The 16167-nt window shown below is 41.7% G+C and overlaps 1 protein-coding gene across 2 annotated transcripts in view; it reads left to right on the top strand.

The window, feature by feature from the left end:
* Nucleotides 1–272: 272 nt before the first annotated feature.
* The window catches only part of plxnc1 (plexin C1), a 111649-nt gene continuing 95754 nt past the window's right edge, over nucleotides 273–16167 (top strand). Inside the window, exon 1 of one of the 2 annotated variants that reach the window (XM_048554594.2) lies at nucleotides 273–1701. In XM_048554594.2, the coding sequence (XP_048410551.1) occupies nucleotides 688–1701 (1014 nt within the window). In that variant the 5' untranslated portion in view covers nucleotides 273–687. The remainder of the gene's footprint in view (nucleotides 1702–16167) is intronic. The other variant, XM_048554595.2, reaches the window with a different exon arrangement.

Raw genomic sequence — 16167 nt, forward strand, 5'->3', positions numbered from 1 at the left:
TCCACACAGATACTGTGAGGCAGCAGTGCGAACCACTGAGCCACCGTGCCACCTGCTTCGGACTGAGTTGTGCTCAGTCTGAAGGAGACATGGAAGCGAACACAGGAGGAGTTTTCAAAGGGGAACTGGAGGTGAACTTTGAAAGCAATTTGTAGGACTTTGGGAAATTAGCATGAGCTGTTTTGACAGCTTCTGCAAAGAGCTGGAGATCGGATTGACTCAGCGGCCAGTCATTTGGAGCGAATCAGCAGCTTTAAAGTTACATCAACAGAGAGTGGGGAGAACATGAAAGCCACTGCCATGTGGAAACGACAGGAATGGCATGTTGGAGGGAGGTTCGGTGCAGTGACGAGGAGATAGGACAGAAACGACAGGAGTGGTAGAGGATGCCTTTCGAGTTGGCGGAGGCAGATGGCATTGACCAGCTGGGCTGAATGGCTGTTGATTCTGTGCCGTTTGATGCAATTACCATTTACGAAAGTGGAAGTACTTCGACAGACAAGCAGGAAGCCACGGAATCGGAAAAGGAAGCAAGTGGCACTGTTGAAGTAGGTCTGAAGGCAGAACCTCACCACTTTGAAGAAGCGGAGAATCGATAGACGCTCTCTCTTGATCTAGTTCTACAGATGCTCTGTGCAGACCAGAGCTGTGTGTGTGTGTGTCTGTGCATCTTAAATACCGGGGACTATGTTCCCAGTGAAGGTTGTGTTTCTCTGTCTTCTGCTCCTTAAGTCCTTGCTTGTCTTGCCCACTGAGCCCAAAGAGGAATTTCTATTCCGGGACCGCATCAACAACATCGCCGTCAGTACCAGCGGTCAGGTCTTCGTAGCCACTGACAACTCCTTGTATCAGCTGAATCAGGGCCTGGGCCAGGAGGTGGTCGAGAGCACGGGGCCTGGCCAGGATGGGCCTTGTGAGGAAGAGCATGGTTGTTGTGTCAAGTGGAAAGAAAAGGCCAACGTGAACAAGATCCTGGTGGTGGACGAGCGTCAGCAGATTGTTCTGACCTGCGGGACGTTGAGGCTGGGGGCTTGTGAGGTTAGGGAGTTGCACAACGTCAGCCACTATGAGAGTGACAGGCTCAAGAATGTCGCCCCTGTCTACCCAGAGGCTTCGACAGTTGCCTTTCTAGTAAAAACCACGCGAGTCGATTACTTGGTAACGGCTGTGACTCCTGTTGGGGAGTCCAGCAAATACTTCCCACCTTCCTGCAAAGGCAACAGCAGTTACTACAATCCCATGAAGGAAGGATTGAACACCATTTTCGTAAGAAATCCTCGTAGGGGTAACACATTTTTGAGCTTTAATTATGCTGAATTTGGCGACGCAGTCGTAGAGGTGGACGAGCGGACTGCGGACCTCCAGTATGTACAGGGTTTCCAATGGCAGGAACATATTTATATCTGGCTTAATGTTAACACCTCAGGTCCACAGGTTATCCTCATGAACGTGAAAGAAGATGGCGCAAGTACGACTTGTACCGGTTTGGGAGCCAACCTGCTCTGCCCTAAGGATAAAAGTCAAACCCTCAGAGTCCTATCCTCCACCGCCTTCAACATCACTTCCTCAGATACCTTGATGGTCGCGATCTTCTCCGGACAAGGACAGTCTGAGTACAGCCAACTCTGCTTCTATAACATGACTGAGTTTAACACCTACGCCCAGCCTAAAGAAAACTACCCCTGTTTTAAGAAGATATCGGTAAGTTTTCTAAATGGCAGTTATTTAAAATATATTTTACTGACTATATTGAACCAGCCAAAGCCAGACCAGCAAAGTGGCTCAGTGATTAGCCCTACTACCTCACAGTTCGATTCCAGCCTCCGCCCACTGTCTGTGTTAAATTCGCAGTCTCCCCGTGTCTGTGTGGGTTTCCTCTGGGTTCGCCGGTTTCCTCTCACAGTCCAAAGATCTGCAGAATGGGGGGATTAGCCGTGCTAAATTGCTTATGGTGTCCAGGGATGTGCAGGCTAGATGGGTTAGCCATGGGAAATGCAGGGATCGGGTAAGGGGGTGGATCTCCTTTGCAGTACTCTTCAGAGGGTCAGTGTGGATTCAGTGGGCCGAATGATCTGTTGAAGGGGCTACGCTCCAAAAGCTTGTGGTTTCAAGTAAACCTGTTGGACTATAACCTGGCGTCGTGTGATTTCTGACATATTATGTATTCTATGGATGTTTTCCCTGGAGTTGTAGGTAAAGAGCGTGAAATTACTAAAGGCAGTGTTTACATTTGTTTGACAAGTTTACAGTATGTTGTGTGCTTACGTGACGCAGTGAGGTGGAATTGTATCAGAGATAATGGGAACTGCAGATGCTGGAGAATCCGAGACAACAAAGTGTGGAGCTGGATGAACACAGCAGGCCAAGCAGCATCTCAGGAGCACAATTTTCTGATGAAGGGTCTAGGCGCGGAACGTCAGCTTTTGTGCTCCTGAGATGCTGCTTGGCCTGCTGTGTTCATCCAGCCTCACACTTTGTTGTCTGAGGTGGAATTGCATCTAGTGTTATCAAAAGAAAGCTCATTACATGCATCTAAATTAATTTCAATAACCTGTTCGACATGTTATGACACTTCCGCGCAGTTGGGAATGAACAAAGACCTATCTGCCCCGAGATAGGGACACAGTACCGACAGTCCACAAGAGCCCACACTAGCTGCACCTTTACTTCATATTAAGCAGCATATTTAGTACAGTATTAACATTCTGGTCAAAATCACTTGCTTACTCAGATTGAGTGCTTCTTAATCGCATCAGAGGCGTATGCTGGGTATGATGCCACAAATGGCTCAATTCCTATCCCTGGCACTTCCGTAAAACATGGTGTGACAACACTAGGTTAGCAATCCAACATTGTCCCGTCATTCCCGAAAACAAATGCAGAAGGTGACTGCAATTTTATTTTTCTGTTGCCCCACTCGGCTTCCCAAATGCTGGACAGGAAAATTCGCTGGGACTGAGTGAGAAGGTGCCGCGGTTGTCTGGGGGAACAGCATCTGATAGCGTTTGATCATCAGTGGACACTATTTCTTAGCCTTTTATTGGCTGAAGTAACAATTAAGGCGAGAGCGAGGGGGCGCACATCGTTTAAATCTCTTATATAACGAAGTGTGGAGCTGGATGAACACAGCAGGCCAAGCAGTATCTTGTTGTGATTGACTGCGTGCTCACGGCCTCTCACCGTCCACCCCCAGCCCTTCTGTCTGATCTCTCTCTCTGTCTCATTGCCCAATAGAGCACTCAACTCCCTTGGCCTGTGCCCTTCAGGCCGGCTAGCTGTTAATTAGACACGCCCTGCCGAAAACGGTAAAATCCAGCCCTTAGTGTTTAGGCTCTAACACCAAGGACTGCACTGAGTGAGCTTTCAGAAATCTATACCAGTACTTGACTATTTTCACAACACTAATCTGTTACCAGTGTTCAGTTAATGGTTCAGAATTGTTCAAGGCTCCGTCTCAATAGGAATAGGCTACTCAACCCCTCAAGTCTGTTCCACCATTCAATGAGATCATGCGGATCTGTGGCTTCACTCCACAAATCCTCCTTTGGTCCATTTCACTTAATACCTTTCCTTAACAAAAATATATATCTATATCGGGTTTAAAATTAACAACGGATCCAGCATCTACTTCTGTTTGTGGAAGAGATTTGCAAAACGCTACCATCCTGTGTGTGTAGAAGTGCTGTCCAACATCTCTCCTGAACGATCTAATTCTCAGGCTATGTCCCTAGTTCTAAAGTCACCAACCAGTAGAAATAGTTGATCTCTACCTTCTCTGTCTTTTCATGTTAATATCTTGAAGACATCGATCAGATCACCCTTAACCTTCTAAAGTTTAGAGGAAACAGGCCTCATTTCTATAATCTCTCCTCAAAGCTTGACGCCTGAAGTCTAGGCATCATTCTTGTAAACCTATGTTGTACTCCCTCTCGGATCCGTATGTCTTTTCTGAGATGTGGTTCCCTGATCTGCTCACAATTCTCGAAGTGGAATCTAATCAGGGGTTTTGTATAACTGCAGCATAACTTCTGCATCCTGTATTCCCAAGTCTGTTTGGATATCCACTGTATTTAACTTCATACCTTCTAGAATAGACCCTGATCTAACCTTTTTTTTCTCCCAAAATAGATAACTTCACGCTGACTTACATTGAACTCCATCTGCCACATTTTTGCCCAATCGCTAAGTCTTTATAATTTTATGCTATCATCTACACTGTAAAGAATTTTAACTTTGTGTCATCAAAAAATTTGTATACATGGCTTTCTATGCCATTATCCAAGTTGTTAATAACAAATGTGAATAATTGAGACCTTAACATAGACCTTTGTAGGTCCCGACTGGTCACATCTTGCAGTTTGATCACATGCTTACTATCCCTGCTTTCTGTCACCTATCACTCAATCAATTTCCCAGCTGTGTCAGTAAATTGCCCTCAGTTCCATGGCCTGTACCTTAGCGAACAGTCTCTCGTGTGGGGCTTTATTAAATGCCTTCTGGAAGTCCTTGTAAACAGCATCCATAGATATTCCCCTGTCCACTATTTTTAATGTAAAATGCAGATTTTTCCTCTCAAGGGTATAAGCTGGTTTTGTAATGTGTCAAATGTTTCTTTAAATGTGCTGTAATTTACAGTGGACAATCTCTATCTCATCTCATTAAAGTCAGCCTTACTTAAATCTAAAGCCTTTAGTAGCTGATTCATGCTTTTAACTTTCAAACATTGAACTCAATCAAGTTATGATCACTATTTGATAAATGTTCAAGCACAATTATGTTACTAATTAAATCCAGCTCATTACTTGTTACTAACTCTAATATTGCTTGTCCCCTTGTTGTATCCAGGACATATTGGTGTTGGAAATCATCCCAGCCACACTCCACAAATTCATTACCTTCCTGACAAGTGCTTGTCTGCCTCTTCCAATCTAAGTTAGAGTTAAAGTCACTCACTTTGCTATATTTTTGCCCAAATCTTGCATTTATACAGTCTCGCACTTCACTACCTGGGAATCTGTGCACAGCACTGATTGCAATTTTGGATCCTTCGCTCTTCCTCAACTTCACCTATACATCTTCCCCTTATTATACCCTCCCTCACCTTTGAAATAATTTTGTTTCTAATCACCAAGGCTACTCCGCCTCCTCTGCCATTTCCCCTGTCCATCCTGTAATCCTTATAACCTGGTATATTTAGTTACCAATCCACATCATCCTGCAGCCATAATTCAGTGATAGCTATTATAATCCAATCTAACTTGAATTTGTGTCTGCCACTCACTTAGTTTATTCCTTATGCATCTTGCATTTGTCTGTAGCTCTCTTGTTTGCGCCATACACTGCAACCTGTCCCTCAGAACTAGTGGGCCATACACTGTAATCTGTCCCTCAGCACTAGTGGGCCTTACACTGTAAAGCGTCCCTCAGCATTAGAGGGCCATACATTGCAACATGTCCCTCAGCACTGGTGGGCCATTCACTGTAATCTGTCCCTCAGCACTGATGCTTTATTCATCTGTTTATCATTTCTCACTTCTGATTTGATCAATCCATGTAGTTTTGTGATAGCCTGTTGTACATGAAGTTGGATTTCAGACTGTTTCTTTAAGCGCGGACATGTTGTTTAGTTTTGAAGCTGTATTAACTTGCCCTGAGCCCACGCCCCCACATTAATGAGTTTACAGTACTTTGACCGCCCTATTTACATTGATCCCCTGCATATTTACAGAATTTCTCATTGCCTTCATGTTGTAGAATCAGATAAACTTAACAAAAGACAAGCTGAAGAGTGAAAATGAGGGAAATGATTGGGCTCCATCTCAATCTGTTTCTCCACTGGATCTGTTTTAATTTCTAATTCTATTGGTTATCGATTCTATTAGAGATAGAAAGAATTGCTGATGCTGGAGTCAGCGATAATGCCATGTGGAGCTGGAAGAACACAGCAGGCCAGGCAGTATCAGAGAAGCAGGAAAGTTGATGTCTTGGGTCAGGACCTTTCTTTCTGAAGAAGGGTCCCAATCCGAAACGTCCACTTTCCTGCTCCTGTGATGCTGCCTGGCCCGCTGTGTTCTTCTAGCTCCGCACTGTTATACCTACACTGTTAGCCTTCAAAGAATTCTACGCTTTGCCTTTCTTGCCATTCCACATTGTATGGTGTCACTTGGATATTTTATGTGGCAATATGACTTATTTCAAGTTTAGGAACATTGTTCATCCCCCATCCAAAATTTCCCCATCTTCCATCCTCCACGAATGTCAATTCATCCAAAATCCTATTGCCTTTTTCCTAACTCACACCAAGACCTAGTCACCCTTCACTCCAAGCTTGCTGACTAGCTCAGAATATCCAGCTCCGTTTCTGTAATCTCCTCCAACTCTTCAAGACATCTGCACTGATCCAATTTTGAGGCTCTTGCCTTCCTGATTCTCTTTGCCATTTTATTCGTTGCTGTACCTACAGCTGTCTTGCATCTGGAATTGGCTCTCTCAATATCTCCATGTCTTTGTTTTTGTCTTTGGCCAAAAGTGACCCACAAGTTTTACATGCTTATATAGCTCAATAAAAATTAAGCTTGATATTGCTACTGTGTAATGGATATTTCACAGCACTGATGCTGCTACACAAATGCAGATTGTTATTTTACTCATAATCAGTTGGAAGATAAAGTCAGCAAACTGGTTAAAATAATGTCATATCTGAAAATAAATAAGGAATGCTTTTATCACATAATAAAATGCTACAGGGTGAGAAATTTGCTCAGAATTCGATATTCTTTGATATTATTTCTGTGAAGTTCTTTGGGACACTGATGACTTGGGCTTTTGGTGCTCTTGAGAGTTGCCTTTGGCAGAGGATGGACTCCATGGAAAAGATCATCTGTATCACTTCAGTCAACTAAATAGCAGAAATATAAGACGTAGAATGTTGAAGTAGAGTATTTTCTATCTTTATTGACAGTCAGACAGGAATGTGGAAGGGAGATGGATACAGAATGGTGAAATGTCTCACTTTCAAATGGGATTACAAAATGATAGTTGTTGTAAGTGAGTGATTTCCTCTTTAGGCAACCCTGAAGGGCAAATTTACTGAGTTATGAAAATTGTTATGAACTTGCTTATCCAACAAAATGATTTATTGATGCTAAAATGTCTAAATCTTTGTGGCTTTTCTCTTTGTGTCGTTTCCTGCTGTTGTGTAAAGTCATGATTCTGAAAGAGTTTGAGCTCTGCAGAGCTCTGTCCAGTCTGATGATACCATGTAGCTTTGGGTGGAGAATGATTTGGACCCTGACACAGTCTCTTACTGGAGACACAAGACTTATCTCTTGTTAGTAATAGTTAATATGGCTATGAGTTAGTATTCTTAGTTACTCTCCAGTAATAAACTATACCTTATCATTTTTTTAAAAAGCCTCTTATTCAAGGTCGATTCTCCATCAACCAACAACTCTTTAGATTAGTGTAGAATGTAAGAAATAGGAGCAGGAATAGGCAATTCAGCTCATTGTGTCTGCTCCTGCTACATAGGAAGGAGGATTGGTGACAGAACTCTACCCAGCCATAAACTACCAGTGCTTCAGACCCAGACATGACACCAGAACATCTCAGAGTATCAGTGGTGAGCATGGCACAATTGCTACACTTGTATTACATCAGCAGGGCAATTAGGGATGGGGCATGTATACAAGCCTGGCCACTCCCATTCCATGAACAAACTGTTGTGGCAGTTTGGCTGTTCAAGAAATACAAATACTATTTGATGGTTTTGCATCGCAAATCTCAAATGCAGATCAAATCCAAGGTTCTACTTCAGAAATGCAAGCAGGAGCCTCATTTCAATATTACCATAAAGCCCACAGTTCTTTAAGGCAACTTTCAGCACCTGTTAAACAGAGGTACTAACCAACTCAGCAGTCAGCAGGATCTCTTTCAGATGGGTTTCAGGCCACTGGCTGCTAAATCAGCGATTACTGCAAATGTTTTTGACCAAATTATATAAAATTTAAACAACAGGAATCGAGGGAATAAAGGTCTCCTCTCCCAACCATGTTTTTCAGTTGTTAGCATTGGTTCATTCAGATATGAATGATTCCCATGTCAATTTTATTTAATTGCTTTTCGACTGCTTTTGTAATTCAATGTGAAGATTCATCCAGCTTCACACTTTATTATCCTGAAGATTCATTGATAAGTTTTTAACATATTTCCCCCTCCCCACCTTTTAGATTTATAGAATCCCTACAGTGTGGGAGCAGACCTTTCAGCCCATCAAGCCCACACTGACCCTCCAAAGAGTATTCCACCCAGACCCACCCCTGTAAACCACCCAGCCTGCGCAGACCTGTTCACTATGCACAATTTAGCATGGTCAATGCACCGAACTTGCACATTTTTACATGTGCAAGGAATGAGGAAACTGAACAAAATCCATGCAGACACGGGGAGAACATGCAAACTCTGCACAGATAGTCGCCCAAGGCTGGAATTGAACCCAGGATGCTGGCACTGCATAACTTGTAGTTTTATTTCTGAGCTTTAGTATCTCTTTCCACCTTGTTGTTGTAGAATTTTAATTTGTCTGTGTGCTTACTATCCCTAAGGTTTATGCTGTCCTGGGAAAACTTGGTGAATTTTATGCCTGGTTTAAATGAGTGAAATTGCCATTCTGTTTCCTTAAGTTGCCTGTAATGCAGTTTATGCATGTTTAAAAAGTTGAGAAATTTCCCCGTCACAGGGATCGTAAGTGCAATGTTAACATATTTTTTGACTTTTTTATTTTGGTGAACGTTTATCACCAACAACGCAGACACAACTGTTTGTGTATCTGACAGCTAGGGAAACAATTTTCTGTGTTTTGTGCAGATGCCTGTTGAAGGATTGATTATCTTCAGAGATGGCAGGCAGAAAGACATGACACAACATCCTTTTTCTTGTGAATGTACGTTGTGAACTACTGCGCTGGATGTTATTGTGAATGTATTTACATTGCACTGAAGGAGTGCTGTATTGTTGAAGCTGACATCTGTCAAATGGGCTGTTAAGCTGAAACCTTCTGCCTGGTGAATAGCCACAGAATTGTTTTTCAAAGAGCAGGGGAAGTTGTCCCCTGTGTTGAGACACTTATTCATCATGTCAACCAACAAACTGATTATCTGGTCATGATCATGCGGGCAGTGGGAGTTTTTTGTGCCCTAATCGCTGCCGTACTTCCTACATTACCATGTTTTGAGAGGTTATAACGACTGCTACATCAACTCAGCTTCTAGCTTAAAGGGAAACTTGTGGTCATGAATATGAAAGATAACCGTGATGGAAGTAGGAAATGTAGGTGGGAGCCGAATAAGCAAGTTACTTGCAGGATTGAAAACTGAACAAAGCACAATACTGGTACATAAAAGGAAGCAATAGGTTTTATTTCATAAACATATAAAATGTATATAGATAGTCAGAGAGAAGAGGATCACTCGACAATGAAGGAGGATTGTGGGGGATAGAGCTATAAGCAGAAATATATTAAATATAAAGTGTCAGAGTTTACAAATGATTCTGGAGGTGAGAATATGTGTAGACTAGTTCTGATGAAGGGCCACTGGACACAAAACATTAACTTTGTTTCTCTCTCCACAGATGCTGCCAGAGTTTCTTCAGCACTTTCTGTTTTCGTTTCAGATTTCCAGCATCTGCGATTCTTTGCTTTAGAAAATCTGCTATTTCACTTCCACCGTCCTGCATTACCCCCACATTCCTTAATAATATTAATGCCACAATGATTTGATCTGACTTCCAAAGATTTGTACCTTAAGTGAAGAAATTTGTCCTCATCTCAATCCCAAATCTATGATACCTTCCTTCTCAGACTGATCCCTATATCCTGATTCCAAAAGCAGGTAAAATGTCTCCCAATTTGTACCCTGTATCACCCCTCAAATATTTTATATATTTCATGGGATCACCTTTTTAAAAAAAGTTCTTAAGGAATATAAACTTAACCTGCTTAATTTCACCCAAGCTCTACATTATACTCCAGGTCTGCACTTATGAAGGATCTGTGTAGTTATTAGTAAGATGTCTTTTAATAGTGCAATCCGGTTGTAACAAAAAGTGTTCAGTTTAATTCCTGAATTGTTTACATGTTGACTTCCTATAATTTACATGCAACAACATTCTGTTCCCTCTGGGTATTAGTGTTTCTCATTTCAAAGATATACCATTTTTTCACAATTCCCTACATTATATTCTACCTGCCACCTTGCTGCCCACTCATTTAACCTATCTAAATTCTTTTTGTAGCTCCTTTGCATCATCCTCTCAGCTTATTTTTTCCAGCTAATTGTGCCATCAGCAAACATGTGAACTTATGAAACAAGAGTAGAAGTAGACCATCCCCACCTATCTTCTCCTCTATCCATCTTTGATCCGTCTCCTCCTCACTCCCTATTTATTTCAGAGCCCTCTCCCCTTCCCCCTTTTCTGATGAAGGGTCTAGGCCCAAAAACGTCCGCTTTCCTGCTCCTATGATGCTGCTTGGCCTGCTGTGTTCATCCAGCTCTCCACCTTGTTATCTCAGAGCTAATCTGCTTGTGTTTTGATGCCCATCAGCCATCCAAGCCCAGCAACCTTTCATTCCCTTGCCTAACAAGAATCTATCCACCAATGTCTTCAAAAAAATTCAGTGACCCCATTTCTAGTCACATAGCCTCCAGAGAAATAAAAAGAAATCACCTCATTCCTGTCCCTAACTTTTTAACAGTTCCCCCTAATTCTAGACTGACCTACAACCACCTTGTCAAGACCATTCAGGATCTTAGACACATCAAACAGGTCACTTCTCACTCTCCAGTGGCAACAAACCCAGCTTGTTCAACTTTTTCCCTAAAACAACGCGCATATTCCAGGTATCAATCTAATTAATGTCCTGTAAATTGCCTCTGATGTGTTACAGATTTCCTTAAATGAGAAGAGCCGAACTATACCCTATTCAAGATGTGGTGGCCCCAACAATGCCCTGTATAACTATAGTGTAACATTGTTACTTTGTAAAATAAATCATGCATGAGATAAGAGTGTAACTGGCTAGGCAGTATTTATTGTCCATTCCTAATTGCCCAGAGGGCAGTTAGGAGTCAACCACATTGCTGTGGGTCTAGAGTCACATATAGACTGGACCAGATAAAGATGGCAAATTTCTTTCCCTAAAGGACATTTGTGAACTATGTGCGTTTTTTCCACAATAGCTAATAGCATCATGGCCAATATCAAATTCTTAACTCCAGCTTTTTCTAAAAAAAAATTAAATTTAAATTCCACCTTCTGCTATGTCCAGAAGGATTCAAACCCAGGCCCCCAGAACATTACCTGGGTCTCTGGATCAAAAGTCCAGAAATAACACCACTAAGCCGTGGCCTCCTTATTTATGTTCAATAGTATTTTTACTTTTATGTTCAATAGCATCCCACTAGCTTCCTGATTCAGTGCTGCACCTGCATATTGACATTTTGTGACTCAAACACAAGGGTATCTAAAGCCCTCCGCATCTCAGAGTTCTGCGGTCATTCTCCATTTAAGTAATCCTGTACATTTTGCATTCTTCCTGACGAAGTGAAAAACTTCACATTTTTCCACATTTTCCATCTGCCAGATTTTAGCACACTCATCCAACTTATCCATGCGTGTCCGCCACTTCCTTAAGAATGCGTCACAACATGCTTTTCACGCATCTTGTGAATTTATCTCCCATTCCTTCACTTTCTGCATCTCAGTCAAGTAAGTGAATTTTAAAAAGCGAAAGCACAGCACAGATCACTGCAGGACTCCACATATCATATGCCAATCAAACACCTGTTTATGCTCATGCTCTGTTTTCTACTGGCCAGCCAATGTTTGAGCCATGCTAATATATTATCCCCCACGAACTTCTATTTTCTGAAATAGCTTTTGGTGTGACAACTTATCAGATGCATTCTTGAAATCCTAGTGCAGTATTGTGTACAGGTTCCCCGTTATCTGCAACACATATCACTCCTTCAAAGACCTCCGAGAAATTGGTTATAAATGATTACCTTTTGAAGAAACCATGCTGACTCTGTCCAATTATCTTGAGTTTTTCTAAGTGTGCTGCTATAAATGTACCTATAATTTAAGATTGATTTGAACACCTCCCCAAGATAGACATCAACCTAACTGACTGGTAGTTTCATGTTTTCAGCCTCCCTCTCTCCCTCCTTGACTAGACTTACATTTCTGTATGTAAGTTCTGAATGTAAGTCTAGTTTTACATTTGCTGCTTCTCAGTCCAGTGGAACCTATCCTGAATCTACAGAATTTAGGATAATTGACACCAAAATATCTACTTCCTCATTAGGCACCTTTTAGAACCTGAGGATGAAATCCATCTGGGCCTGGAGATTTGTCAGACCACAGCTACAACAGCTTTCTTATTACCACTTCTCTTGTATTTGTGATATTGTGACATTCTCATTTCCTTCCTTCATGATCTACAGCTATTACTGGAATGATTACTGTATCCTGTACAGTGAAGATAGAAATAAAGTATTTTGTTCATTTCCTCCGACATTTCCGTATAATCTACTATGAACTCTTTGTTCTCACTTAGGATCAACTCTCACTTTATTTAATTTTTTCCTTTTTAAATACCTGTTTAAAAACTCTTATTGTCCATTTTTATATTCCTAACTGGCTTGCTTTCATGCTCTGCTTTCTTCCTCTATTGTAATTCACTATCATTCTCTATATTCTGACCAGTTGTCTGAGCTCCATTCATCTTTGTGCAATGACGGGCTTTTTCCTAAAGCTTGATGATTTCCCTATCTTCTTCAGATAACCACAGATTGTGGGTGTTACTTTTAGAAATTTTCTTTATAGCAGAAATATAGTTATTCTGATCATTCTGAAATATCCCCTTAAGTGTCTATCACTGACTGTCCATTGATGTATCCCTTAGCTTGATATATTCATTCACTTTAGCTGACTCAGTTTTCAGGCTTACTGGTTGTCCTTGTCTAAGTTTAAAATGCTAATCTTAGACCCAATCTTCCTTCTATCAAACATCATATTCATTTAGGGGAGGAGGCAGCCTAGTGGTATACTTCATAGTTAATCCAGCGACCCAGGTTATGTTGTAGGGATCCAGGTTTGAATCCTACCACAGCAAATGGTAGACTTTGAGTTCAATTAAAAATCTCAAATTAGGAGTTAATAATGACCATGAATATATTGCAAATTGTCAGGGAAAACCCATCTGGTTCACTAATATCCTTTAGGGAAGGAAACTGCCATCCCTATCTGGTCAGTTCTACGTGTGTTTCCAGCTCTATAGCAATGTGATTGACTCTTAACTGTCCTCGGGGCAATTAGAGAAAAGTAATAAATGCTGGCCCAGCCAGTGACACCTTCATCCTATGAATGTATTTTTAAAAAATATATTTTTTACCTCTGGGTACCTTAACTGTGAGGTCATTAATTCATCCTGTCACATTACACAATACCAAATCTAATATAACCTGCTGTCTGGTTGATTTCAAAATGTGCTTCTTTAAGAAATGATTTCAAAAGCATTCTACAGACTGAAAACAGAACTGCGGATGCTGCAAATCTGAAATGAAAGCAGAGATTGCTGGAGAAACTCAGCAGGTCTGGTAGCATCCATGGACGGAAAGCAGAGTCAACATTTTGGGTCCAGTTCTGAAGAAGGGCCACTGGACCCAAAGTATTAACTCTGTTTTCTCCTTCCACAGGTGCTTCCAGATCTGCTACATTTCAGCAGCACTTTCTGCTTGTGTTTGCGTTCTATGGACCCCATTCAAACAATTACTGCCAATCTGATATTTCTAGATTGTACGTAGATTAAAGTCACCAATGATTTTGCCATGCCTTTATTATAAGTATCCGATATGTCTTCTTGTATACTTTATCCCTCATTGTGGTTATTGTTGGGGCATGTATAAATCACTCCTACTAGTGACTTCCTTATCACTCTCTTCTGCATCTTCACTCAAATAAATCCTCTCTTCGAGCAGGAGAGTCTGATGTAAGTAGTCTACAGGTCCTCCAACAGTAGTTGCTCAGTAGGACTGAGAAAAATCAGAAGATAATGAAGCAAAATAAAAAAGGAAGTACATTAATCATGGGTGAATTTAATCTTCATGTAGGTAGGGAAAGTCAAATTTGCAGAGGTAGCCACAAGGAAGAATTCATAGGGTGGAGATGGGTTAGGTTCCCAGAATATTTTGTTGTGGGCCCAAACTGGGATTAGGCTATTTTAGATCTGATAATGTGTGTTGAGGAGGGCTTAATAAATGATTTCAGAATAAAAGATCCCCTAGGGAGCAGTGGCAATGTAGAAATTGGCATTCAGTTTCACTCTATTCTTTCAGTTTCACTCTATTCACTTGTGGGTTGTGGGCGTTGCTGGCTGGCCCAGCATTTCTTGCCTATCCCTAGTTGCCCTTGAGAAGGTGGTGGGGAGCTGCCTTCTTGAACTGCTGCAGTTCTCCTGCTGTGGGTTGACCCACAATGCCATTAGGGAGGGAATTCCAGGATTTTGACCCAGTGACAGTGAAGGAACGGGGATATATTTCCAAGTCAGGATGGTGAGTGACTTGGAGGGGAACTTGGAGGTGGTGGTGTTCCCATATATCTGATGCCCTTGTCCCTCTAGATGGAAGTGGTTGTAGGTTGGGAAGGTGCTGTCTGAGGATCTTTGGTGAATTTCTGCAGTGCATCTTGTAGATAGTACACACTGCTGCTACTGAGCGTCAATCATGGATGGAGTGAATGCCTATGGGTGTGGTGGCAATGAAATGGGCTACTTTGTCCCGGATGGTGTCAAGCTTCTTGAGTGTTGTTGGGGCTGCACCCATCCAGGCAAGTGGGGAGCATTCCGTCACACTCCTGACTGGTGCCTTGTAGATGGTGGGCAGGGTTTGAGGAATCAGGAGGTGAGTTACTCACCGCAGTATTCCGGAGAAATGAGGCAGAGTTGGCTGGAGAGAACTAAGAAAGGAGGTTAACAGAATAGATGGTTGAAACACAACGGCAGACATTTTAAAGAAATATTCTTGACTCACAGCTAAGATATATCCCAGTCAAGAAGATGAATTCTAGGAAGGGGATAAACTGACCGTGGCTAACCAGGGAATTTAAGGATTGTACCAAACTCAAAGATAAAATGTATAATTTGACAAAGATTAGTGTAAATCAATGGATTCAGAAAGTTTTAAAAGCCAATAAAAGCTGACCAAAATAAAAGAGGGAGAAGAAGTAACTATGAGACAAACTAGCAAGCAATGGAATCGTGGAAACCTCCAGCACAGAAAAAGGCCTTTTGTCCCATCGTATCTGTGCCGGCCAAAACCAACTACTGAACTTGGCCCATAATCTTGTTTGGCCTTCAAATCATAAGTGCATGTCCACATACTTCTTAAATGTTGTGAGGATTTCTGCCTCTCCTACTGTTACAGGCAGTGAGTTCCAGATTCGCACCTCAGGGTGAAAAGCTTTCCCTTACTTCCCCTTTAAACTTTCTGTCCCTTATGTTAAATTTATGCCCCCAGTCACTAATCTCTCCATTAAAGAGAAAGGTTTATTCCTGTCTATCCTATCTATGCCTCTCATAATTATGTCCGTCTCAATCATATCCCCCCTCAACCTCCTCTGCTCTTAGGAAAACAACCCCAGTCTGTCCTGTTCACTTCACAACTAAAACTCTCTAGCTCCAGGCAACCATCTTGGTAAATCTCCTCTGCATTCTCTCCAGTGCTATCACATCCCATAAAAACATATAGTGAGAAATTCTTTAAATGCATAAAGGAGAAAAAAAAACATTGAACATAAGCTCCTCAGAGACTGAGGCTGGGAGATGATAATTGAGATCCAGGAAATGCCGGAGAAATTCAACAAATTGTTTGCATTAGTCTTCAAGGGAGGGGATACCAGTAGCATTCCAGAAATACAAAATTATCAAGGGACTAAAGACAGGGGAGAAATAAAACACAATAACTATCACTAGAGAAAAAAAGCATGAGGGAAACTAATGATGCTCAATGCTGTTAGGATCCCTGGAACTGTTGGGGTTGCACTGTAAGATTTTAAAGGAAATAGCTACAGAGATGGTGAATACACTGGTTGTAATCTTCAAAGAATCCT

The sequence above is a fragment of the Stegostoma tigrinum genome, chromosome 25 (genome assembly GCF_030684315.1).
Source record: "Stegostoma tigrinum isolate sSteTig4 chromosome 25, sSteTig4.hap1, whole genome shotgun sequence".
Lineage (NCBI taxonomy): Eukaryota > Metazoa > Chordata > Chondrichthyes > Orectolobiformes > Stegostomatidae > Stegostoma > Stegostoma tigrinum.